The sequence below is a fragment of the Strix uralensis genome, chromosome 16 (assembly GCF_047716275.1).
Source record: "Strix uralensis isolate ZFMK-TIS-50842 chromosome 16, bStrUra1, whole genome shotgun sequence".
In the NCBI taxonomy this organism is placed as follows: Eukaryota; Metazoa; Chordata; class Aves; order Strigiformes; family Strigidae; genus Strix; species Strix uralensis.
The window spans coordinates 15,976,506-16,002,711 of NC_133987.1; the positions used below are offsets into that span (position 1 = coordinate 15,976,506).

Consider the following 26,206-nt stretch of genomic DNA (forward strand, 5'->3'; position numbering starts at 1 on the left):
GATGCCAGTTATAAAACAAGGAGACAATACTATACTGAATTTCACTCTAAATATAAATCTTTTCCACTGAGAGACACTGAAATGGTGTTATTGAGAAAGAGAGAGCAGGCATTACAATTCAACCCAGCGCAGAAGGCAGGACAAGGCCTACTGCATGCGCACGGTAGATACATCCAATACGACGCCCCGCAGCCAGCGGAGCACATTTTATATTCAACTTTCTAAACAAAGTCTTGTACCTGCCTGTCTTCAAACACCAACTTCATATTCAGGCTTTTAGTACCATGACACCGGCTGTGGACTGCACCTATGTAACACAGATGAAGACTCAGTTTTTCAGCCTTCTAGCAAACTTTGAGACCTCCTGTGACCTACAAGAATCTTGAACTACAGAAAAAACCTAAGGCAAGAATATTTATATTAAGAATTTATTTGCAATATACAAAAAGAATACATTCCTCCTATTAAATCAAGGCATAAGTTACTTTTCTGTAATTAAACATGAACTACATTTTTATTCCATTCATAGATTAGATAATCTTTTCTTCTTGAAAATGGTGTTGATCACAGTATTCCTGAATCCCTGCAAAGACACGGAAAAAATAATATAAATAATATTTGTGCATCAGGAGTTAGTTACTGCTGCATCACTCTGTCCCCCGTTGGTACAATATCACAAGTTGGGCCTTTACTGCAGTGAAAACGGCTTTAGGAATTTCCCAGCTGTTTCTATTTTTAAACGGTATGTCACCAGCTCTTTAGGCAGTTCTTGTATGGGTTTTTGTGCAGTTACAGGTAGAAGTGGAGGCAGTAATTCACCAGCTGTATCATGCTGGGCTACGGTGAGCGCCCCTCTGCAGGCCTGCTTGAGAATCGCAGAACTTTGCTGTGAGAGCAAGTACACCCACATCTCTGAAAACTGATGACTGAAGCCAGACAGCGAAACCAGCTACAAAATACCATTTCATTACTGCTTTAAAAGCCTGTCATAACTGATGCCCAGAAGTGAACATAGGATTTGCACCTGTTACTTTCATAACTGCTATGCACATCTACTGTTTTTATTATTTATGGCAGAATAACATACTTCTGTTTAGAACCTTTATATATTGCAGAAGTGCTGAGAGCTGAGAGGATGCTTTTGCAGAGTGATTGTCAGACTTACTTTGAATGATATTCCTGTAAGACAATGTAGCTGGAGACTCAGGTGCTTCAGACAAGAAAGACTGACCTTTGTCACAACTTTTTCCTTGAAGGAAAGGGAAAAACATGAAAGCAAAGCAATGGGAAAAGATGAACTTTTCTTTGTTTAACCCTTTATTCTGTTCCCAGTCACACCCTTCCAAAGAGCCACGTGTGTCTTTTAAGAAGACTTTTAAAAGGTCCTTACGTCAGTAACATAACTAGAGCTACACCTTACAGTTTTACAAAGGAATGCTATTAGCACAAACCTTCAATCATTATTTTGGAAGTACTGACCTGTTCCTTGATGTCATTAAATCAAGTATTAATTGGTAATAGCTAGCGGGCAAGGAAGCAAGCTGCCTCACTAGCCACAACAGAATCTGGGTGGTGCCAGTAACAGTGAAGTTAAAGCACTAGTTTTAATGCTTGACATTTGCAAGATACTATTCTTCGTAGTGGTTATGATTTTATTCAGTCTGCACTTCCAGGTGATGACACCAAACAGAAAGACGTGTTGTACTTCAAATATAATTATAAAGCTGAAAAGATGCATGATCTAATCTTAATAAAGATTAAGTTTCAGGCTAAGGACATTACCCTAACACTCTCCTCTTTTCACACCACACTATATCACAGTTCCAGTATTGATTCAAAAAAATGTTCTATCTAAAAGTGGATCTTTGCTTAAGAGACAAAATATTTAATATTCTAATTTATCAGTGTCTGAGTCAGGGTTTTCCAGTAATAACATCAGTATAGGAGGAAGAACTTGTTTTAAACCTAGTGCAATGCAGTAACTTTACCTATTTGAGGATCTAGAGGCACTTTACCCAGGAGGGAAACATTTAAGTTCTGGCACATCTTCTCTGCACCTCCAGTAGTTGGGGGAAAGATCTGAGATTCATTCTGGGACAACAGGAAAATGAGAGTTAAAATTCTGCAATTCTGAGAACAAGGCATTTTTTGAGCAATGTTTTATATACAAGCAATGTCAACATAAAAAAAGCTGTAATATACCGCCAGCCTTACCTTACACTTTGGACATATAAAGCCACTCATATTTTCCACAACCCCTATGACTGGCAGTTTCACTTTATGGCAGAAGTTGATCTCCTTCCGAACATCCTGAAGTGACACTTCCTACAAACATTAGGAAATGCTGCTATTTGACTGTAACGTTTTGATGCTGAACCCATTAAGTTACATTCTTTGAGCTATTTTAAAGGAAGTTCATAATGGATTATTATTGCTCTCTTTATATTTTGAGGAACATAAACATGTGTTTTGTGCTCTAGCAACAACTCTGTGAGTAGCAACAGAACTGGTACAACAGTGCTAGCCTACTGACTGTGGTTCTGTTTTGAACTCTGACTTGACTCTAGTAAAGATTCAGCCATGTTTATGTTTTATCTCTTATATTAATCTGTCTTTAGTTCTTTAAATGTAACTTTTTCACATTTTCAGTTTACAGAAAGACCCTTAGTATTCGCAACAGAGCAGGGAAGGACAAGAACCGCCAGGCTTACGCTTGCTCTCTCTTTTCAAATTAAAAGTGAAAAGCTTATCATCCCCTCAGACTTTTCGCATATATGCCTGACCTCATTCAGTTCTCCTGTTCCCTTCTCCTTCCCTCACCACCCATCTGGTATTGCCCTCACTCCTTCACTTCCTGTACATTTTATTTTTTCAGCTGTTGTAGAAATACGACGTGTCTTTCACTAGTTTGTTCTCCTGTTCCTTTCCAAACCAGGCATTAAAACCTACATTTGAATTTGATGTATTTTGAGTTTCAGCTCTCCAGGGGCTGATTTTTCTTTTAAAAACGCACATCACAAAGCTGCCTACTGGAGGCAACAGGCTACTCCACATGGCGTCAAACACTTAAAAACTAAACTTCTTATTGACTTCTGAACATTAAGCTGCTGGTGAGTAAATTACAGATTCACAATGATGTGAACTCTAGTCTTGAAGAAGTGAAATACTGCATTTCCCTTCACCACAGAGATCATGACAGCTTTTGGCTGTGAACTGCTGAGTGGTTCATAGTGACCCGCTGAGATCCCCTACTCCACAACACCCCCCTAACTCACAAACCAGCCCGCTGTAGGCACAAACCGAGGAAGTCAACTCCCTTAGATTCCGCTACCATCACTTCTCTGAGGTTAAATAGGGACTCTAAGCCAAGGATTGGCTTTAACTGCCACGATGCTTCTATCAATGGAAATTAACTTCTCGTACCTGAGGGGTGGTGATTATAACAGCACCGTCGATGTGTGCGGCACTGAGATACTGCACTATAGATAAGTGTTCGTCTGATGTTCCTGGAGGGGTATCTACAATCAGGTAGTCGATTTCACCCCAGTCCACGTCTCGGAGAAACTGTTTGATCAACCCTAAAAGAAAGGATAAGAATGCAGAAGAAAGGTAAAAATAAATCCGTATCTTTCAAATTTTAGGGTCTATTTCAACTTTTATAGTCTAGGTATGCAGATTCTTCTGACTTGCCAACTTCAGTACGGAAATGCTTATTTTGCCAAGGCTTAAAAAAAACCCAACCCCAAACAAAAAGTGCAGTATTTGACCTTTTAACTTCATCAAATGAATATGTTCAACTAAATAAGTAAGTAACCATTCACTCATTTTTTCCTATAACTTCTATACTATATTTGTGCTATTAAGCAAGCTCATGGTATTAAATCTTTAAAGTGCATAAATTACTGTTGAAAACACTTGATACATACCATTTTTTTTTGGTCCTCTCCAGATAACAGCATCATCAGGACTACTGAGCAAGAACCCCACTGACATGACACCTAAGTTTTCTTCAACATACTAAAAGAGAAGTAGAGAAACTCAGTAGAGCTTACAGAACAGTAAAGAAAGAGAAACCAACCCTAAAACCAAATTTTATAGAAAAAGCAGGTTGGGAGGTAAAGACATTAAGAAAATAAAGGCAGAAAACCTTATGCATCTCTCTTACCAAAGGGCATTAAAAACTAGTTTTTATCCAATGCTCACCAATTATATTTAGAGACTGAAAAAAATCCAGTTGTAGTAAGATTTACAGGGGTTTAGGAAATCACCGCAGACAGCGTAAGGATAAAGGCAGCTTTCCCTCTCAGCATCAAGCTCTCTTTTTAACAGCATACACACTAAAGGTGATCTTTAGACAACCACAATCCTGCAAAACTTTCCCTGCATTTTCTAAAGATTAATGAGGTTTTTCTTGTGTGTAAGATACTTTTTGTCTGTTACTGAAAAGGTGACATACTACACAGCTGCATAACAAAAAAAAAATTAAATCCAGTAACTTCTATTTATTGCCCATAGTATAGTAGGAAAGCCAACAAACAAGAGATACTTCAAATAATCAAACTATTTTAGAAATATAGTAGTATTATGATTAACAGAAGAAATTTAACACACTGATCTATATAGCCTATATGTAGATTCTACAGAATCTACAGATTCTGCAGAATCTGGATATTTGCATCATTAGAAAAAGATTAATAGAAGCACCCTCTGCTCCTCCCTCCCTCATTTTTCACCTTAGAAGACAGTGCCCAACCCAAACAAACCCAACAAACTTTCTGAAACAGTTCCACCAACTTACCACTGGAGACCATCCAGATCCACTCTGGTGAACCTGAAAATTGAAGTGATACATAAAGTTACGTTAGAAATAAATACAGATGTTACATGAAACACAACTGTAAGTTGAAACTGGGTAAATAGATACCCTGCCCATAGGTACAATACTGCTGTATTGGGGCAGCTGTGTTAAAAACCACAGAACAGCCACATCTGCATTAATAAGGGAATAATAACTGTTCAACCCTTTTGCAAGAAATGTACCCGTGACTTTATATGGTTATATAAATGTTCTAGGGCTGATAAAGAGCATCATGCTACATGACTTAAGTTTCAAGTAGTCATGAATATGTGGCTGATATGCAGCAAAGGTTGGTTTGCAGAACTGGTCAGCCTGAAAGCAGACAACTCGTATGAACTAAATTATACTGAACTTCTCCATTTCACCTTTATTTCCCTACCCATTACCACACATTTCCCAAGAAGCTGTCCTTATAGAAGCTTTAATTCTACAAAACCCTGAAATGTTAATGAAAAATTGAACAGAAATCCTTTAAACATCACATTCGAGTATTCACTTACCTGTTCTCCTTCTAGACCCATCATTTTAGGGATTGATGGCCCACAGATATCTATGTCCAGCAGAGCAACCTGGAAAACAAACCAACCAGCCCACCCCACTGGAAACGAGCTCGCACAGGACTGTCTCCGAAGCCTAAGTCACGCGCACTTATCACACGAAGTAAGTTCAAACCCTTAACGAAAGGGCAACAGGACCAGCACAGCCCTGCCCGGTGAGCCCACTGTGCCGGGGCACTGCCCGCGGGTGCTCGCCCCTGCCAGCTTCTCCCACCCGCGGCTCCGGTGCCCTCCGCCCCCCGGCTCCACACCGCAGCGGCCGGCCGCCCCGCCCCGCGCAGCCCACCTGCTTGGCCTCGTCCGCCGCCAGCCCGTGGGCCAGGATGGCGCTGAAGGTGCTCTTCCCCACGCCGCCCTTCCCGGAGAGCACCAGCACCGTGTGCTTCACGGCGCGCAGCCGCTCCCGCAGCTCCGCCGCCTCCCCTGCGGGGCCACACGGCCGCCGTCAGCTGCTGCCCGAGCACGCCCCGCCCCGCCCCGCCCCAGCCCCGCCCCCGGCCCCCTCAGGGCCTCCCTCACCCGGGTCCGGAGCAGCGGCGGCGCCGCTAGCGCAGAGCCTCTGGTTGGGGCATCCCTGGCAGGCGGCGGCCCTGCCCGCTTGGGCGCTGCTGGTCCCCGGGCACTCTGCAACGGACAACGACAGCTGGAGCGCGACGGCCGGCCGGACAGCCGGCCGGCCGGCCCGCCCGCCCGCCGCGCCGCGCCCCTCACCCTCCGGCCGTGGCCCGCCCGCCGCCTCCGCCATGGCGCCCGCCGTCGCGTCCCAGGCGCGAGAGGCGGGGCTGGGAGAGGCCGCCTCGTGGCCAGCGCGCATGCGCCGGCGCTACCCGCGGCCCCCAGGGGGCGCCCCGCGGCAGCGCGCGGCCGCAGGGGGCACGCGCGCGGGGCGGCCTCGGCAGGCGGGACGGACCCCCGGGCAGCCCCTCACGAGGGCGCGCGCCCGCCCCGACCCCCCCCCCGCCCCACCCACCCGGGACCCACGGGGGCTGCCGGGGGGCGAGCGGAGGGCGAGCGGCTAGTGAGGACGGCATGGCCCTACAGCTGCCCTGGAATGTCAGCGCTAGACCCGCGTCCGCACGGGCGGCAGCGCCACAAAGCCATCCCCTACCCAGCCCCGGCCGTGTCCGAGCCCTGGCACCGCCGAGGGGCGAAGCCCCGCGGGGCTCGTGGCGCTCGCCCGGGCCAGCCACTAGAAGGAGCCGGACTCCCTCGGCTGAGGTGCGTCCTTGGGAGCGCAGGGTCCTACAACGGTCAGGGAAGGCAGTGAAGATTAATGCCCTTCGCTGTTGTGTTTCACAAGTTTTATACCTAGGAGATGATGTATCATTTCAGTAAAATCATGACATTGCTATATTTTATAGCAATTTTGAATATATTAATTTCTGTACCCTGCTGGTAGACAATGTCTATTAATTTAATGGGTACGTTCATTTGGAAGATTATTCTACCTTCACTTGGCCAGTCAATTTCTGAGCAATCAGATAGCCACTGTACTTGGTATATAAAATTTAATGAAATAAATTATTAGTCAATTAATTTTCCAGACCAGTGCAAGTAAGTGTGCACCAGCTAGTCACATAATCAGGACCTTATCGCTGGTCACCTTACCCCAATCGCTGCTCCCTTTCTGTCTCTCCCACGGCTGCCTGAGGATGGCCTTGTCCTCTTTTCCATCCGTAACATCCCAGCCTAAGAACTGAATTACAGATTGCAAACATCAGTGACAATTCCTTGTACTGCTCATCACCCCAGCACAAACTGACAGTACGCCTGACTAACAGCTCTGTCTGTAAACTGCAACTGTAAAACTGAATCACCTAGAGACCAGCTGAGAATCCCCACCAGGGAATACTTTTCCAACATTCAGCAAAAGACAATTCCTGCCTCAAAGATGCTTCCAGTCTGTATAGAAATGAGCGGAAAATCACGGAACCATATTTAGTCTTATGAGGAGAAAAATGTTTTTCCAATCTTTTCACCTTCCCTTCATTTTCCCGTTTCCGATGTATAAAGTTCCCACAATACTGTTATGATTAAAACAGGGCAGGGTCCCAACCATTGTAGATGCAGCAACAGCCATCTGAACAGCTGTTACATGAGTAAAGCTTTGATGTTCAGAGTAAGGCGTTCAAGAGTGTAACCACTTTGCTTTGGAAAATGCACACAGTGCATTCCCATCCTTTAAAGAAGTTTTCAGTTTTTCTCCTGGAGATGCATATACAGGTACGAGCCTCGAAACAACAGTCCCTCTTGTCGTGGTTACTGCCCGTGAGACAGACTGACTTATTCCTGAGGCAGGACCGTGAACTCCAGTTTAAAAACACTGGTGATAACACAAGCTTGAGAGAAAGGCAGGTCAGGGCGGTGCTTTTGGAGGAACTGTGAGTGAACCAGCACGTTTCCTCCGCACAAAGCCTCCCTCTATTGCTTTGGTTGGGGGTGCTGTGAAAAGAGTATTTTTCTGATCTGAGCACAGTTAGGAGTCTCAAGTATTCCCATTTTGAACTGATTAGTCCCAAATCTTGATCATTTTAACATACAAGTGTTTGAGTTACTATCTAAGGCAGTCTCATAATGGAAAAACAACATCTATAAAAGAGTATCTGGTAATATTTGGAAAGGTACCAGCACATCCTGGTGTTAAGTCTGTCTTTTTGACAGAAAAATAATGCAAAGTTATCTTTTTATTAACTTTTAATGAACTCTCCACTTCAACAACCACAAGATTTTTAGAAAAAACACTCTGGAGGGAAAAAAAAAATTCCAAACATAAAAACCTCTGAATAACTGTCCAGCTACAAAAAAACCCTAGAAAAAAAAATCTTAAAATATATTTAGTTAAGGTATTTAAGGAGTTTGGCCTCTGTTTTTCATCATTAATAAATAGGCTATTGCCCATTTTTCATTTCAAGTATATTTACCTCAGGTAAATCCTCATCACTGCTTGATACTTGTACAACTTCTGTACTTACTGCTCTGTAATTATCTTCTATGGGAAACTGATGAAAAAACTGTTATGTGGAAGTGGATCCAAATGTTTAAGCAAATTTGAATGTCGGGGGTGAGAGGAACTGGTCAGTAAAACGTATCTGAGAAATTTATACTGTACCTTCCCTATGAAAAATTTGGCGCTGTTTTAGACCACAGCTCAGTACAGCACTTTAAGTCTGTGCTCCCTTTCAAACATACGGGTTAGATTCACTGATGTCAGCAGGTACGCGTTCAAATATTTTTCTTTTGGGGCCAACAGATCATTTCCTGTTCCTGAGGTTGTACAGAACATTCCCCACAAAAAGCACCAAAAAGGAAAAGTAAATCTCTTCCTCAGAACCCCTCTTCCTCCGAGCCAGCAAGGGCTCTTTGTGCAGGGGTATCTGGGAAAAAAATAGGCTTTATAGTGTTTGAGTTAGGCTGAACTCAACAGTGAACTCTGCCAGCACTCTTGCAATCTCTCATGCTCAGGAATAACTTTACCCTCCTGGGCAGCTGCTGAGAATTAGTTGTTGCAAGAGGAAAGTTTTTTGTGTGTGTGAGCATTTGCAGTATCGATCTTATCCTGTCCACTGTGTGTGGCTGCACCTCACCTCCCTACAGTTAGCACTTACATTTGTATATATTTTAAACATCATGGGAAGATAAATTTAACTTACAATGACCATTTATTTAAGATTACATCTACTTTTTTTAGCTGGGGTGTAATATCATGCTAGCTTTCCGAGACAAGATAATGTAATGCATATATATATACATATATGTTTTATTTCCCCAGGTTGAAAAAAAAGGTTAAAAAGCTGTTTCATAGTTACATGTCTGGAGAAGAGGAAACTATTGCAATTGTATTGCATTCAACCTAGAAGAAATCTGTGCTGATTTAAGGACTCTTAGGATAGTGAAATACAGTGCCTAATTACAAATAATTATTTATGTTCAAAATTCTTGGCACAGAAGATGGGTCACGATGCAATTTTAGAGCACTGGATTTCAGAAACAGTTTTTTGCCAGATAGGCCAGAAGGCTGAAAAGAAAAATTAGAAAAGTTATCTGAGAAATTACTCATAATTCTAAACTAGAGAAAAATCATCATCAGACAAAGGTCTCTCCCATCTTTTATACTTTTTATGGAAGGTGAATACAGTTGAGGGGAAGAGCAAAGCCCAAGATGGTTATACTTTCTTTTTTGTCCATTTGGACCAAACCATCTGCAGAGATCACAGACAATTGTAAGAGATGACTCCCAGAGTCTGTGTTTTGGTTCGAAAGGCTTGTCTCCACTGCTGCATTTCCCTGCAGCCACTAACTGATACATGAGAACCACTCTGAAGTAAAACTTTTATTTTGTTTTGCTCAAGGTAAGCTCACTGAAGGTAAACCTACAGACCCAACCAGAGTGAGCCTTCAGCAAATTCCTCTGCACTATAACCAAGTAGTCTCACATCGTGTGTAGACCTCTGGGTCCCAACACACACAGCGCTGCTCTGCGGGGGAAAGCACTGCTTCGTTGCAGGAAACGCAATGTGCCCTAGGACAGGAGGTATGAATGGAGGCCCCCAGAGTGCTGGGACCCAGGGGGCTTCAGCCTGCTGGCCAGATGGAACAGCCCTCAGAACTCTGTGACACGGCCACAGTGTCTCAAGGCCCTGCGCAGCCCCAGACAGGTGGCAGAGGCCCTGGGGTTGCTCTGAGCGGCTGTGGACGCTGGACACAGCCCAAGGGCGGCTGCCTGAGCCCAGTGCAGGATGGAGTTTCTGGGGACCAAGCAGCTAGCCAGTTACTGTGGCACAAAGAAGAGCTGCCTGTTCCCAGATCTAGCTCCCACCAGCACCACCAAGGACGCCTATCAGCCCTACTACCTACCAGGTTACCGCTACCTCAGCTCCTGGGGGCCCAGTCTGCTTTACAAAGTGGCTTCGGTCCCTCCCAGCTCTGACAAGCAATTTAATCCCATCGGGCAGCCGCCCACTGTTGTGCCTTCATTATGCTCTGCCCTGCACGCCCGCTGCAGCACTCGTGACTGGCACCATGCAAACATGGTTCAATTAAAAAGCTCTGAAGACTCCAGGGAATGTGCTGGTAGACTGAATGCTGATTCAGTGAGACTGATGCAAGATAAGGATCAACTGATTTATCAGATGCAAAAAGACTGTAGAAGGAACCTGGGAGAGAGGATCTCCACCACTGATTTCTGGAGATCTGAGCTCATCTATGAGCTAGAGAGTCTGCTGAAAGAGACCCAAGACTTGGAAACAACAAAGAAGCGGCTTGACTGTGCTGCAGATGAAGTGAAAGAGCCACTGAAGGCAGGTTTCACATAGCTAGTTATTTCATGACTGTACTGCAGAATGGCTTTATTCTCTGTTGAATACTAGTATGACTTTTAATGTTATCATCAAGACAGATCTTGGTGAAACATTACCCTCAGTAAGACGGAAACCTGGCCACCATGGGCGCTATATATAAAAATCAACCAAGGAACCTATCCAGACATTTCTATGCTCTCTTTTCCTTCCTTTCTGCTTGAGGCTCCAGGAGACTGAGTCTTCCTCAGGCACTGGCCGGTCAGCTCAGTACTTTACAGGAGAGCCGAAGATGGCCTTGTAACTGCAATATCCTGATATTCTTACCTAGCTCTGAATTTTCTGCTATTGCTTGGTGAAAAGAATGTTTTCACTTAGGATAGCATATAATTTGTGTTATATTTTGAAGTTCTCCAGAATCTTAAAGGCAAATTAATTGCAACAGAAGAAGGCACAGTAATGTGAGAATCAATGAATGATGCTAGCAAAAACTCAAAACATGCAAAAACTAGAGTCAAAGTTCTGTCATAAACACCTGCAATACTGCTGATAGAAGCTATGTCTATCATGTTTCTAGGCAAGTACAAATAGAAAACCAAATTGGATTATGCTAAGTGAATTTGTCCCCCAAATCAGGAGAGATGGGAAACCACAAGTCTGGTCTGCCCTCTTCTTTCTCACTTACAGCTGTGCTGGCATGAAGGTTATCACTGAAAACCTCCTCCCTTTGCTCTGAGGCTTTTCTTCACACTACACAAAAATCACCTCTTGCTTTTCACCCTTTTGGTTTTCTGTCATCAAAATGACAAACATTATTAAATGCAGTCAGTTAAATACAATTCTTTGGGGAATACTCACTAGAGGCTAGAAGAGATGAGTAGTACAGCAGCTTCCTCTAGCTAAATTACAGCACCAAGTGTTTTCAAGCCACTGTAAATGCCAACAAACTATAAGATGAAGCATTGGAGGAAGGTAACAAAAGCAATTAACTATTTAGCACAACAGCACTAACGGTGGTTCGGAGTAAGGTCTTTCCCTTTCACAGCATCAACAGAGATGCACAGCATGTCTGGGAGCAGGATCTTTGTGACAAAAACTCAGCTCATCTTATTGATGAGAAGTGCTTTAAACTGAGGAACACATCGGACAGCATCAACTTTTACCATGGCGTGAAAAAAGCAGATGGGACATGAATATGAGTGGCCATTGTAGCCTTCTCTTTCTGTGCTCCCTGCTGTAAGTAGGAGCCTGATTACAGCACAAGTCCTAGCCTTATCTTTGAGAAGTGATATAGAAAGAAGTGGCTTCTCTCTCTGTATGGCCCTGTTTTCCCTTGGTGTGAAACTCTCCATCATCCTTAATTATTCCTTGCCTCCTAACAGCTGTCATTGTTGGAGGCCAGGCAGAAGCTGGCAGTCTGCAGCACCAACAGCACTGATGTGCAGTGAGCTGTGTTTTTCAGCATGGACGATCATTTACAACTGTATTGTAGCTGACTTCTTGCTCTCAAACTCCTTTGTGCAGATGTCTTCCTACGGTTTTGATTTACACTGTTCTGTGGCCTTCAGGTTTCAAAACCACATCCAATCAAATCAAAATTCAGCTAAGGTGTGCAGTTAAGTGCAATGTGGTAAACAGCATGCAAGTGTACAGCACAGACTATATATATTTTCTGTAAAAACAGTTTGGGTTATTTGGAAATTAGTCCATCAAGCTATACAGACATATGTGTTAAACAGAATGATCAAAAAGGTATGGCACAGCTTTAGCATTACAGGCTGAACTAAAATGTCCCAGTTGTATACGGTTTTGAAACTCTTTATTAGTAGTGGCCTCACCAAGAACTGCATCCAATCCAAATGCGATAGCAGAAGAAAAGCAGCTTGCAATAGAGGGCAGTATTTTTGTGCTAATGACTTGTTAGTTCCCTTATCACTCTTCAACATAGCAGTATGTGAGTGGTGAATGTACTTCACAATCTCAAATGATAACGACTTTGTCTTGTTGGAAGGAGGAAAAAAAAAATCAGTATTATTTGTTTACTTATGTTCTGCTTTTCATTAAAAGATCACCTCATTCACTACCAAAATGAGGGCATATCCGAAGGAAACTTGGCAGGCATTCTGCTGACTCTAGTAACACTACCTACTTTTAGGATTAGCAATGAATAAAATTATTCTTGTCAGCTCTAGTAAAAAGCAGATTCATGTGGATAAGTTTTACAGCCTTTTTCCTTTCTCACCAACCATTATCCAAAGAAATGCCATTTTTCATTAACATTTTCCTGAAACCATTTGGCAGACTGAGACATACCTGCAGCACTCAGGAGCAGAGCAGGTGTTTTCTGCCTCAACAGAACCAGCTGGATAAATTACAGTCTGAAAAAGCTATGTTAAAGAACAGATTAAGTACTAAGTATTTCAGATAGTCAAGATGGAAACCTACTTAGAAATTTAATATTCTGATGAGGAAATTAATATAATTCATCAGAGCATAGAGGGGAAAAAAAACCCCAAGCCAAATACCCTTCAGAAAGTACACTGAGATTGTCTGGATCTGCAGGTGTAAGCAATGTCAGCTCGGGTTTAGTACACTGATTTATGCACTTTACTATGGTATCAGGTTGGTTACCTGAAACTTTTCAGGGCAACAGCCTAAATAAATGTGTAGCACTAAGGAATTCCAAATTATTTAGGAAGATCAGTACTTCAGTTTGGAGAGAGAGGAATACCCTATGAAAAACTGAAAAAAAGGCCACTGAGAAAACAGTAAATGACAAAATTAGCTTTTTCTTTTTGCATCCCTTAATATTTACTCTCAGTGTTCAATTAAAATCTAGAGTAAATGTGAAACTCAAAAAATAGTGACCTATCCCTGCAGAGTTTAACATACAGGCATAACTCTTAGAAGAAAGTTTTGTGTGGAGAAAGAAGTCAAACACCGAAGTTTGTCTCAGCCTTTCAATTTGGCAAGTAAAATATCTGTACCTTTTCATAAAATACGCTAAATATTTCTGGGTGAAGAGAGAAGTGATCTAGTAGGCTAAGCCATGCATTAAAGAAAGTGGTGAATTTAACTCCAGAGAGAGTAGCTTATACTGCACCAGCAGCTTTCAAGCCAGAGGCTGAGGCTGCAAGTTTAGAGCCTCACAGACTTCTGGTTTAGAAAGATCTGAGTCCGAGATTTATGTTCAACTAATTATGATAATGATGGCCATCTTTGAAGCTTGGACACGAAGCCAAGCATCCCAAAGTTTGTTTATGTACAGGACATTGCAGCAGAAACATTAATGAGTGGCATTTTGCAGCATAGGAGCCCTATATTCAATCTTTCTCTGTATGTTCATAGGCTTTATCATAGTAAAGCTATTTCTGCTTGTCTCATAGATATTACTGTATTTACCTGTAATAGCCCTGTAAGTTAAAGCAAAGGTGTTCATTTTAATACATGGAGAAATAAGAGGATGGAGATACTTATCCAAATGACACAGCAGGACAGTGTTGGGGCTGGGAGAAAATTCCAGTTCTCCTCACTCCTAAGTCCATGCCTTATCCGTTGTCCTGCTATCATTCTTTCTGATGATGAGGCTACTAGGCTAGAGTCACATGTTTTATTATGTAAGTCCTACATATCTCTTAGGGTAGGGCTGCTCTGATAGCAGACCAGAGCTGTCTGAAGAGCTGTGTAACAATCCTCCTTTGCTTTCTTGCTCATTTTTCCTAAACTAGGTTGGGCTCTCGTTCTTTGGTGGTTGGTGACACACAACTGAGTTTCCCCTGGACAAATGGTAAGGGTTCACAAAAGTAGATGGTATTTGAATCTATTCTGATGGTGTCTAAAACAGTCCAAATAAGACCAAATGCCTTCAATTTGTAGTCATCAGACTACACACATGATGAAAACATGCATACACCATCATTTTATAATATATATCACCTGTCCCATCACATTTTTTACTATAAACCTACAAAAATTTGCATTTAGTTAGAGGGATGGCTTAGCAATTTACAGATACCTTGTCTTGGGGCAGATCAGATATATTTTTACCCTTTATTCTACTTGGAGTTTTGTCTGAACCCCAATACTGAATGGGCTCCAAAAACAGATTAAGTAACCAAGTCAGCACAAGGGAAGTCTTCAAAGAGGATTGGTTGCAGTGATTCCCATTTGCTTTTCTGCATTCTCAGTCCAGCTGCTGTCTGCTCTCACTGTTACTTCACTGATGTATTCAGGAAATTGTCTTGAGTTGACTTCAGATTTTCATTGTCTGTTATTTGGCTTTTCCTGCCTGCCACTTCTTCTGGGGAAGCTGGCTGGTGAGGCTGACAACTTCAAGTCTATCAGAAGACTGGGAAGTGATTTGCATGGCAGAACAGTAAAAAAGGATTAAATTGCTTTTGTATAATTTTGAACAGGAAACTATCAAATGCAGAAGGGAAATACTGTCCTGGAAAACCTGTTTTATATCTGTCCCTGTCCAGTTCACTGTAGAGCTTCTATGTAAAATTATTCCCTGCCCACTTTTGCTTGATTTTCTTCTAGAGGACTAAGACAATTTGCCACCTTTACAGTGGCAATCAAACTGAGTCTGTGGGAGCAAGGGTGTGGTATAAAGCCTGGAAGTCGTCACAGCTGCAAGAATGATTAAAGGACTGGAAAGCAATCAATTGATAGAATAAGTTCCTCAACTTTCTCTTTAGCAGGCTGAAAAAGGTGATGTTAGTAGCACTTGACGACACTGCTTTATTTAGCTTATCCAAGTAACAGTTGGGGTAGGGGCAGAGAACATGCTAAATCCACAAGTATCTATACAGAAGAAAAAAGAATCACAATAGAAGACTTTTTACTCGAGCAGACAAAACCAAAAGAAGCAGCAGTGGCCAGACAAAAGCCAGACAAATCTAGATGGATAACATAAAGCACTTATGTTTCAGAACAAAGGAATTCATCACTGCAACAGCTTACCACAGGTAGATGGCTTCATTAGCACCAGGAACTCAAGATCGCTGTTCTCCCTGAAAGCTCTGATCTCTGCAGGCACTAGCTTACAAAGAGGAATTTCTACAGGGCAGTGTAGTGATCTGCAGGCAGTGCAGACTTAGTGCATAATTAAGACTTATTTCTGACCCCAAGACTGAAAATGTCCCATTTCCATTTCTGTCCCAACTGCACAAGTCGATTAATTTACTTACTTTGTTCTGGGATTAATCTTGGTCAGAACAATCCAAGGTTCATCCAGAATTTGGATAGCAGAACCCTGGAAAAATGAGGTGCTGGAGGCAGAAGCCTAGAAGCCCTAGCTAGGTATTTGGCAAGGGTTAGATCACAACCCGAAGAAGGTATTACAGCCCCACCGTGTTTCATCATCACTGGGCTCACAGAGCATGTGGTTGTTTGGGGATGCAAATATTCTTCAAGAGTCTACTCACGCTGTATGACTCTGGTCAGGCTCCGGGCTCCTCTAGGACCAGATTTTTAGGCTGGTGAACAGAAAATATAGTGTACACAATTCAGTGTAGAAGAGGGTGGTATGTGTTCTTCAGCATGGCTCAAGAAACACTCAATTTATGCCAAGAGACATTATGATAAATATATTTTACATCTGGTGTAAAAGTACACAAATCTTTAGGAAAAGAAGGAAAACCTTTAATCATTGTGCCAGGCCCTCATTAATATGTTTGCATCTCTTTTCCATAAAGTTAATATTAACATAAATAGTTACCTTGGCATCAGTCTCCTGGAAATAACCAATGGGGCAGGATGTTTATGTACATTAGCTCTGGGAATCAGTCAGACCAGACAGCAAGTGACATGTTTGCATAGTCCAGTGTTTATACCATGCCTAAATGGCAGATTATCCCTGCCAGCTCCAACACCTGTACTGTGCTCAGAAGTGTTTCTGTGCCCAGTGGCAGAGCGCCCAGCACCACCCTTCCGGCAAGCCTTGCTATTGCACTACCCAGGAGCACAGGGATCAGAAAGAAGCTAGAAAAGCAGGTACATGTTTAGTAAAACCATGAAAAAATAACCACCCACTCCAATAAACAAGTAGCCTCTGAAAGAGTTTTCAAACTTACCTGAGAAGTTCTGAAAGGAGCACTCCTATCGCTGTTGAAAAGGAAACAGCCTGTTCCTCTGAACAGGAACATAAAGAAATACTAAACTACAACAGGAGATGCCCATGCAAGAAGTGTGTAGGAGAGGTGCAGCAGTGTTGGGAGCTGTGGGAAGGAGTATGTATCTAGCAGAGGGAGTACTTTCCCCGTGGCACTTGCCCCACAAAGGCTTTCATCTCAGCCCCCAGCGTATCCTCACATAACTTTTAAAATATATTTTTGGTGATCATTTTCCCCCCTTCCTCTTCTTATGCCTTCAAATGTCAGTTATTTACAGTTTTTCATGCCCATTCATGGAGGCCGGGTATACAGTTAATCTTATAATTTAATATTGGAACTTGTTTGAGAGTAAAGTTTTCAGAAGATTAATAAAAAGTGACTCAGAAGTGGGTGGGAAGATGCATGCTGGTTGGTGTAGGCAGCTCAAACTTGCCTGGAAAAACCTGTTCGAAGGAAGAAATAGTTATTTAAGATAGGAATAGACTTTTGCCTAGAAACTAAGAGAAATTACAGATGAAAGCTAGGGCACTCACTTGAAGACAAAAGATTTCACTCTCCTAAAATTGTTGCTTAATCTCATGATTAATCTCATGAAATCATGAAGACTTACATAGACTACATTGGAGTACAAACTATGGGCAAGTGGAGAAACCATGTAGGAGAGGCCTGGCTCCTCAGCATGCCATGCAGCAATGGCCCACTTCATGGGTTAGGGTAAGGGGAACATGAAATGGGGAAGGCTAGAGTTATCATAACCAAGTGACAGCCACTGCACATCAGGATGTATTCAGGTTGTCATGAATCCAAGTGTCTTTATTTGCAAAATAACAGAAATCTCTTCTCACACTGAGGGACACACAGCTGCTAAGTAAAGGGAGCCTGGATTGAATGGATGTGAGACTTTGCTGGCATTGATATAGAAGATAACTTCTTTCTGCCACAACATATATGTGTGAGAAACTGAGGTGGTTGCTACTATCTCTGCTCCCTCCCCTGCAACCGATCTGCACTCAGGGAATTCATATGGGCTTGGCAGAGCAAACAGGGTTTAGTTCAAGGCAGCAGTAGTCATATATATCTATAAAACTGTTGCTTATTTTCAGAAAGGGCTGTCTTGCAGATGGACATACATAGTAGCTTTTCTAGAAAAGAAGCATTTTCAGGCTCGAAAGGGTCATGAGACAAAAGCATTGCATTGACTCTAAAGTCAGGACAAATTTAGCCTACTGTGACTGGGTTGAGATTTCATTAATGACTAAAAGAATATAATTCCTGACAGGAATCAGTATTCTGGAGCAGCTGCGTGAGCCACAGCTGTTTCTCTCTGGCACCATCTAGAGACATCTCTCTGTTAAAGGGATGTATATCCTTTCAGATGAGGTAACTTGATTCGAAACAGAGCATGCACAAGGCCCAAATTACCTGTTTTGTTGTTATTTTGAACAGGTTTAATGTTTTTAAAAATACATTAATAACATAGCATTTTATTTTGTTCTCCTAAATGATAATGCACTCTAAAATTGCTGGTCCTATAGCATCTGAAAGCACAATACAGTTTAAGATGGACAAATACAACAGAACTCTGAGACTTATTATTGTTCTTCAAGAGTAAAAAGTGTAGCAAGAAAGTATGAAAGAGTTAAGCCTTTTCTTATGTATAGTTATGGCTTCCTCTGTTATTTTGAAAATATATTAGAAAATCCAGGCCAAGTTAAATGATCCCATGTTTTTTCCTCCTTTAATTTTAATAAAACTATTTTAAAATAAAAATCTTGTATATTTTTAGAAAAAATTAAATAGAAACTGATTGCATATAACTGTGAAATCGATTGGATTATTTTCAGAGATTAAAGTAAGAAAATACATATTGGAATTCAATGGAAGGAGGATTTTTATAAGACTGTAAATTGTTATACTGACCAAATGAAAGGCCCGGGGTCCCTGGGTCCTCTGTTTCAATCTCTGCTGAATAGACCAATCTGTGTAAGGACACAGATTAAATGTCCAGATATATATTTAAAGCTGCCTTTGTTTCAGAAGTATACTATTTACATTCTGATAGTTTCCTCTTTTCTGTGAAAATGTCATATTTAAGACTGTTATAAAGAAAATGTTGGGAATTCTACAGGTATCCTTTAGCACATGTAGAACTTATAATATAATATGCTTTAGCTTTCAGATCTGTTGGCTGTATTTATGCCAGCTGTATTCCCATTGTTATGAAGCTTTATACATAAAAGCTTGCAATATTTCCAGATCCAGACCACTCTCCCGACTCCTGATACATCTGATGAATTGTGCAATGCATTGGTCTGAAGATATTTTCTCTGGGCACTTCACTACAAAACTCTGTCATCCCATATGAGTATAGACACAAACACACAGAAGTTACTGCTCAGAATGATTCTAACTCTGCTTCAATACAGTTAAACTATCTGAATGCATTACCTGCTGATGTCACATTCTGTTGAGGAATGTGGGTTTTTTTTCTTTTAAACGTGTTATTCTTCTTAAGATTCCTGGGCTATTCCCCACAACCATCTAATTAAAAAACCCCAAAACTAAGCTTGATAAGTCATAGAACAATGACCTGTAATTAAGCGTCAAAAACCAAACCCTAAAAATACCAAAAGCAAGGGACATGGTAATCTCTATCAAGAATTTGTCTGCAACATGATAGTAAAAATTGTCAGGTCCAAATTAATTTCAGATTTGAGATCCGGGTTATACTTATAATCCAAAGATTGCAAGATATCATTGTTTTACTTTCAAATAATGTGGTCATATATCCTAAATGTAATTGTGAAATTGGTCACAATTACACTATTCATTCAATTAAGTATGATAACCTCAACAAATGTAACTTAATCCAAATTAAGTTGGATTAAGTATGGAAACACAGATAAAAAAAAAGTTTAAAAAACTCACTGAGAGGCAAAATATTAAAGAAATTTACAAGATGAGGAGACACAAGAATGTTCCTCCCACCATATTACCTGACTGCTGCTTTTTGTGTTGGATTACTAAACACTGAGCAAACCTTGGAAACAACAAAGAAACAAGGATAGCTGTCAGACTGTAGCATTTTAAAAACGCTTATGTTGTACATAAGACTACCCCGATTACATGATGAAACACGTGTGACTTCAGCTGCTCTTTCTCTTGCTCTAACTGTATCCAGCCTATAAAAATCATGGCCTTGGTGAAGTGAGAGAACAGTGGGAGCGCAGTTTTCTACAAGCCCTCAAGAATGCTGCAGCACAAAACTTTACTCATGTCCTGGAAGGGAAAGTTTCCGGAGGGGCAGCTGCCTGAGCCAGTGCCTCACCAGGCTCTTTTAGGAACACGCTGCTCAGCATTTGTTGTTTTTGCTTCCTGGCTTTGGAGGTCATCCAGAAATGACGCAGACTGGTGCAACACTATCTGGTGATCCTCCCCACCAATCCGTTTATGTACAGCAGATTATCTAAATCGTTTTATCCAATGTGTGGCCAGAATGAGTAATCAAAAACTGTTTGTACAAAGCTTCTGCGATGCGTTGGAGGTGGTTCCCCCGGGGCCATTTTTCTTTGTATGTCTTACATGACAGTGCTTTTAAAAAAAAAGTAAGAAATAATTTGAGAACACACAATGAACCTAAAACCACATCCACTGACATGCAGCCAGGCACAGCTTAAAGATGGATGCATAGTTTCATGTTTGAATTTTGAGTTCACAGGCAGGTTTAAACAATATTTTTCTTTAGTGAATGAGGGGTTTGCTCAGTAGCTCCTACCTTTATGAGCAGGACACCAGAGCACCTAGTGAAGTCGTGTGGCACAGGAGTGTAGTTACTACACATTTTGCCAACACAGAGCGCTATAAGCGTTGGACATAAAACTGAGTTTTCAGTGACCTTTAGATGAAAGCTCTCTTTTCATGACTAACGAACTACTGGATTCTCAATAAAAAGAAACATTTTCTATTTAGACTTCAGAGCTTGCCCTTTTCAAACATTAACATTGTGTGAATTTGCAGGCTGTGCAATCTCTAAATTCTTTGAGTCACTTCTAGATACAAAACTACTATTGTCCTATGTCAGTTATATGCCATTATTTATGGGGGAAGTGCATACATGACCATATTCTAAAAAAGAGAGAACACTACAGTCTCCTGCTCCTGTGTCACTAAGGGAACACCTGTTTGCTACATGTACAGTGGTCAGTGAGGCCCAGCCAGGTGCTATCTGACAACACAGCACAAAGAAGTGCTGTAAAGGAACAGAAACAAACCTCAGGTTTGATGATTATCAGCATTCCTGCACTTGAAATGTTACTACTGAATTTGGGTTTGTGGTCTGGCGGTTGTACTTGCACTGTTGCCACATTGAGAATGCATCAGAAAACGACTTGAGAAAAGTGGGGGGTTCAGAAAACCACTCTTCTAAAGTTCTCTCTGCTAGCTGAGCTTAATGAAAATGGCCTTTCCAAGAGACTGAGGACAGTTTATACATGGGCAATCTGCTCAGTGCTGTCTGTACTTGAATCAGCTTTTTCCTTCTGCATGTTAAGAAACCACTTGATATGTAATTTATTTTTTCACACAAGCAGAATGAAAGAGTAAAGGGCACCCAACCGTTACAGCAGCATTGTCACATAGTACTGGAATGACCATGGTTTGCAATAGGCAACCCTTATATAATAAGGATTTGTGGCAGAGGAGTGGCATTGTTATTGGAAATACTGAAGACTACTAAATTTCTTCCCATGTCCTCTTATAAATTTGTGTAATGCTTCCACAGTTTGCTGCAGTATGTTTCTGTGTACATGCTGCTTCCCCTTTGATGGCTTTCTGCTTTCCTTCCATGTGTGGAATAAACATGAGATACCTATACTGCTTTCAAAGAAAAAGAGGGCAGGAAAAAATTTCTTGTACAAAATATTAATTTTATCCTCTTCTCTAACCTGTTTAGAACAATTAGCACTAATTAAGTGTAAGAGAGCTTGCAACCTAACTTCACTCACTGAATAAATTAAATAGTTTTGATTCGTATTAGCACAGGACAGAAGGTATCAGCACAGCGACTACACTACATGCTTACCATAATGAGCACATTTATGAACTGCAGCATCACTTTGGGGAGCTGCTTTCACAGTCATGGTTCATTTCTAACAAAGTGCTCTGGGCTGCTTTAATTGTGTGGTTTCATTGACAGATTTGCTCCACAAAGGTGAGTCACACCATTTCCAACTGCTGCCCAAGAGAGAAAGTGTTACTACCAATGAAGCTCAAAGTCTGAACCACAAAGGTCCTACCCAGAATCTGACCTGAGTGGAAGTCCTCTTCCACCAGAAGTAGAAAACAAATAACCCACTCAGTCCTTTCTGAAATTGAGACAGAACTTTGCCCAGTTCTTACTGGACTGAGATATGTGCTGCTTCATTTCATTGTTTTTACTTTGAATTACACTTTTTATTAAAAAGAACTAAATCTGCTTACAGCTTGCGCCAAATTGTAAGTAGAATTAATCTAAGAGGCCAACATCCTCACAACATCCCACTGCAGGTAACAGAACTATGTCACAGTGAATTTGGCTCACTTGCATGCTGTAAGGCGTAGCATGGGAAACACCACTGTAGTGACAGAAGCTATAACATAAACACAGGAAAGGAGGACCCTGCTAAGCAGCGGGTGACCTCTAAAAGCACTGTGTATTTTCTTTGCCTCACAGCCTTGTATGTCCCCACAGGTTGATGTTTTTGTTTAGCAATGAAAGTGAACAGTGGGAGCAAAGGATAGGACTGACAGGCTTGTAAAACTCTCCCTGACATACATCCTCTTAATCACCAGTAGCCTACCTAGGAGCTGGATCTCACCTTTATCACGTACAGATGAACACACGCCTCTTAGGGAGGTAATAGCAAAGTTCTGAAAACAGCATAAATTCAGCTTCTGAGCAGCAGAAGACCCAAAAGTATTTTCAGGGAAAAGGAAGGATGTGGGCTTGATGCATAATGAAGACATTTAACTTCATTAAGTCTCTTTCCCTTGGTTTTTATCTTTAGAAATAAGTACATCTAACTGGTAAAATTGTAAAGATGTGAAATGATGTATCTAACAGTACACTCTTATCATAAGTAGTTACTCTGCAAAACAAATAGCTACAAAGTGCACTGCATTACCTGCATAAATATTTCCTCTAAAATACAGCTAGCTTACAGTGATTATCTAATTAAGAAGGAACCACTGCAGAATAAAATTATAGGGAGAAATTTACTACTGTTAGCTTCATGTTCTTCCATACTGTGTTCCCTTCATAATAAACCAGATTTTTTTCCCTGCAGTCTATAAGCCATAAAGGCTGCTTTTTGGGTGAAGATGCTCTCAAGCTAGCTCTGTGAGGACCAACCTTGGACCCAAAGGGCTCAGTACAGTGTGAGGACCTGGCTTCAGATCAGTACAGTCATGTTCATACGCTGCTGCTTCAGGGCCCAAGATGATTCATCTGTTGGAAACTTGCATTGCTGTAAGGGTTGAACTGGTTTGGACAGTGCTAGCCAGGAGACCTTTCACATTGCTCTACTATGCAGTGTCAACAAGCCCTTAAGGATTTGGACTGGGGAGCAGGTTTCTGGCATCTTTAACTCTTTGGGATTTGTCTATAAATAACCTTTCAGGAGCAGGAACTAATTCAATTTTCAAACCACACACATCATTAGCAAACCTGGTAACAACTTAGTGTGTGGGCAAGATCTAAATAGCAGCATAATTTAAATCACATTATGCCATTTTTAGTGGTTGTTGAAATTCATGTTGCTTTGATTTTAGTAGACTGGCTGAGAAACTACATTAGTTCAATTTGTTCTCGTCCGTTTTAAAGCTGTCTACAGGAAAAGCTTGAACAGGTGCACCACATTGGCTGCAATAAATCCTGATAAATGAAAGTAACATAATAATCAACTGGCTGGGAAGTGTTACCTGAATATAAACATTTTCTTCCTTCTTTCTTTTTTAAGACCTAGCAAAACTTTTCCCTTGCAATTTGTCTCATTTTTTCATACATATTAAAACATATAGGAAGCACTTACAGGATTCTCAGGGGTGATATGATTATATGATAAAATGCACTGCAACTACAAACTTTGCTAAACTAATTCCATGGGCCTCTCCTTTTTAGTGATCTTTCAATCTATCTTCTCCATTTACAGAAAAAAAGCCTTTAAAGGAAGTTGGTCTTCCCTCTACAGCTCCCCATGGAGTTTTCAAAACTTTGAGAATCTAGTTTCAGTATGAAAATGACTTGTGTTCATATGTTCTTGTAGCACATGTCCCCAATACCTGGAGTATGAAGCAATTGTAGAGGGGACATATTTGATTGCTAATGAATTTTTATGAGGCAAAAGGAAATAAGAATTGAATGAAGGTTTAAATGAAAATGACAGTTTATTGGATTTTTACCTTTGCAAAATATTCATAGATCAAGCAGCAGATTTTTTTATTTAGGAAAAAAATTAGATAGTGCTGCAAAATGGAAATAAGTCCCTGTAGAGGTATAAACACTGCCTCTATGAAAACGGCTTTATCACAAAAACACAGTTGGAATTTCCCCCATCACAATAATTCAGTGGTTCTCTTCTGCTTGTAATAAATTTATATTCCAATTTGCCTACAAATTTCTTAATTTTATAACAGGAAAGAGAAAGTGCATTTCTTAGTGGAAGTTGTTTACCTGTTTTCCAGGAATAACTTCATTAAATGCTTTCATGTGATGTACGAGTGTATGGCCCACTCCTCCTGGCTCTCCTATGAGATTTAATTACCGTATGTCCTTTTAAAGAAATGGCAAGATCAAGGCAACATTATACAAATCCATCTGATTGATGTGAGTTTATAGTAATCTCCTCCTCTAAATTAAGCAAAATGACATGTCAGAATGGAAGCAGTTCCAACAGGAGTGTTTAAAAGCTGAGGTGAGTTCTGATTTCATATGCACATGAGGCTTGCAAACATGTTCTGCTTTGTTCAGATACTTCAAGAAATCTTCCAGACAGAAGATACAGTCATGTTACTGGAGAGATCTATAAAGGCAAAGGAGTACCCACTGAAAGTGGCTCAGACCCGCCTGGAGGAAAGAACTAAACGACCCAATGTAGAACTTTGCCGTGATGCACCTCAGCTTCAGTAAGTAAAGGCCAGACTACTCTGTCCCTTCCTTCATCAGCCACTCAAGAACAGGAAATTTAATGACAGTGTGAATCAGTCTGATGAAATTAGAATTGCATTAATTACATTGCAATACAAATTCTGGGAGAAAGAAGTCAAATCCAGGGAGTTATGTTGAAATAATGGGACAAAACATCTAATGTTCAATGTGTGTAGCTGCCTTTAGAGTCCCTCTCCCAGGACAGTTAATAGCTCAGTTGGGTTTTGGTGGCTGGTATCTTCTGGCATTCAGTCTCATGTCCGAGTTGGGACTTAGGAATTGATTTTAATCCCATTCTTTATGAAACACAAGATTTCACTTTAGGAAATACCTAATTTTAGAAACATGTTATCCCAGAAAAAATTCTTTCTTTTGATGCAAAAAACCTCTATCCAATGGTCAAACTCCTTAAAAAGTTAATTGCAAATAAGAATGAGGCAGCATCTCTTACTGCCTCAACTAATTTTCAGGTCTTTTGGTATACACTTTGGTTATATAGCTGCGGGGGCTTCCCAGCACATGTTGGCATCAGCTTGGTCATCCCTGTACTATGATCCATCGGACAGTGTGTAGTGTGTCTTTTGGGATATACAAGAGGATGTCTGAGATACCAGCCTTCCTTCCCTCATAACTGAAGAAGGGTCTTCCGAATTGTAATCCCATTTATCTCCCTCCAATCCAGTTGGAACACATCAGAAATACTGTCTTCAAAGTGCTCTGTGGGGGTTTTCTCAAGAAATACTGCATCAGGGTTCCTCCCGTAGCTGGAGTGAATTTCACAGTCCAGTAAAAGAATTTTGCATATTTTTATGACAAGTAGAAAACTATTCCCTTTTTGTCTCTAGCAAATCCCACTGTACACAACAGCTTCACATACAATGAAATTAATGAAGTACATAATTCTTAAACTGAGTATTTATATTATTTTTCCTAAGCAGTGTTTTATCAGCTCAGAAAGCTCCTATTCAAACAAGGAAGTGGCAATAAATCATAGTTTATTGTACTGGCATCTTTTCACTTTTTCTAACTCTTTAAAACATAAATAGTACAATGCAATATATCTTTTTTCAGCCTCATACCTCCTTAATTGGATCTTGACGTTTCCTTTGACATATCCATATATTTGATTTCTTCAAGTTCATGCTCTGCTCTCCACATCCATTCTGTCACAATGGATCTGAATTCTTTTATATCCATTT

The 26,206-nt window shown here is 41.1% G+C and overlaps 2 protein-coding genes across 5 annotated transcripts; one reads left to right on the forward strand and one right to left on the reverse strand.

The window, feature by feature from the left end:
* Window positions 1-414: 414 nt before the first annotated feature.
* NUBP1 (NUBP iron-sulfur cluster assembly factor 1, cytosolic) lies at window positions 415-26,164 on the reverse strand. Of its 4 annotated transcripts, XM_074886413.1 has the most exons (12): window positions 26,087-26,164; window positions 7,024-7,111; window positions 5,935-6,039; window positions 5,702-5,838; window positions 5,359-5,427; window positions 4,799-4,831; window positions 3,927-4,017; window positions 3,424-3,578; window positions 2,215-2,325; window positions 1,989-2,091; window positions 1,166-1,249; window positions 415-583 (listed from the first exon to the last, which is right to left on the reverse strand). In XM_074886413.1, the coding sequence occupies exons 1-12, from the start codon at window positions 26,147-26,149 to the stop codon at window positions 531-533; spliced, it is 1,092 nt and encodes a 363-aa protein (XP_074742514.1). In that variant the 5' UTR covers window positions 26,150-26,164; the 3' UTR covers window positions 415-530. The 4 variants fall into 4 exon arrangements, with proteins under 4 accessions (XP_074742514.1, XP_074742515.1, XP_074742516.1 ...); XM_074886414.1 differs by lacking the exon at window positions 5,359-5,427; XM_074886415.1 differs by lacking the exon at window positions 2,215-2,325.
* On the forward strand, window positions 10,152-10,727 carry TEKT5 (tektin 5). Its single transcript, XM_074886425.1, has one exon. It carries the CDS (start codon window positions 10,152-10,154, stop codon window positions 10,725-10,727), a length of 576 nt encoding a protein of 191 aa, XP_074742526.1.
* Window positions 26,165-26,206: the final 42 nt, after the last annotated feature.

What these genes read in the sequence shown, in the direction of transcription:
- TEKT5 (XM_074886425.1), top strand. Translation starts at nt 10,152, where the DNA reads ATGGAGTTTCTGGGGACCAAGCAGCTAGCCAGTTACTGTGGCACAAAG.
- NUBP1 (XM_074886413.1), bottom strand. Translation starts at nt 26,149, where the DNA reads ATGAACTTGAAGAAATCAAATATATGGATATGTCAAAGGAAACGTCAA. An exon ending in GAGAGGACCAAAAAAAAATG is followed by an intron (nt 3,579 to 3,926) that starts GTATGTATCAAG and finishes CCTTTCTTTTAG; the next exon opens with GGTTGATCAAACAGTTTCTC. An exon ending in TTACAGGAATATCATTCAAA is followed by an intron (nt 584 to 1,165) that starts GTAAGTCTGACA and finishes GTGTCTTTGCAG; the next exon opens with GGATTCAGGAATACTGTGAT.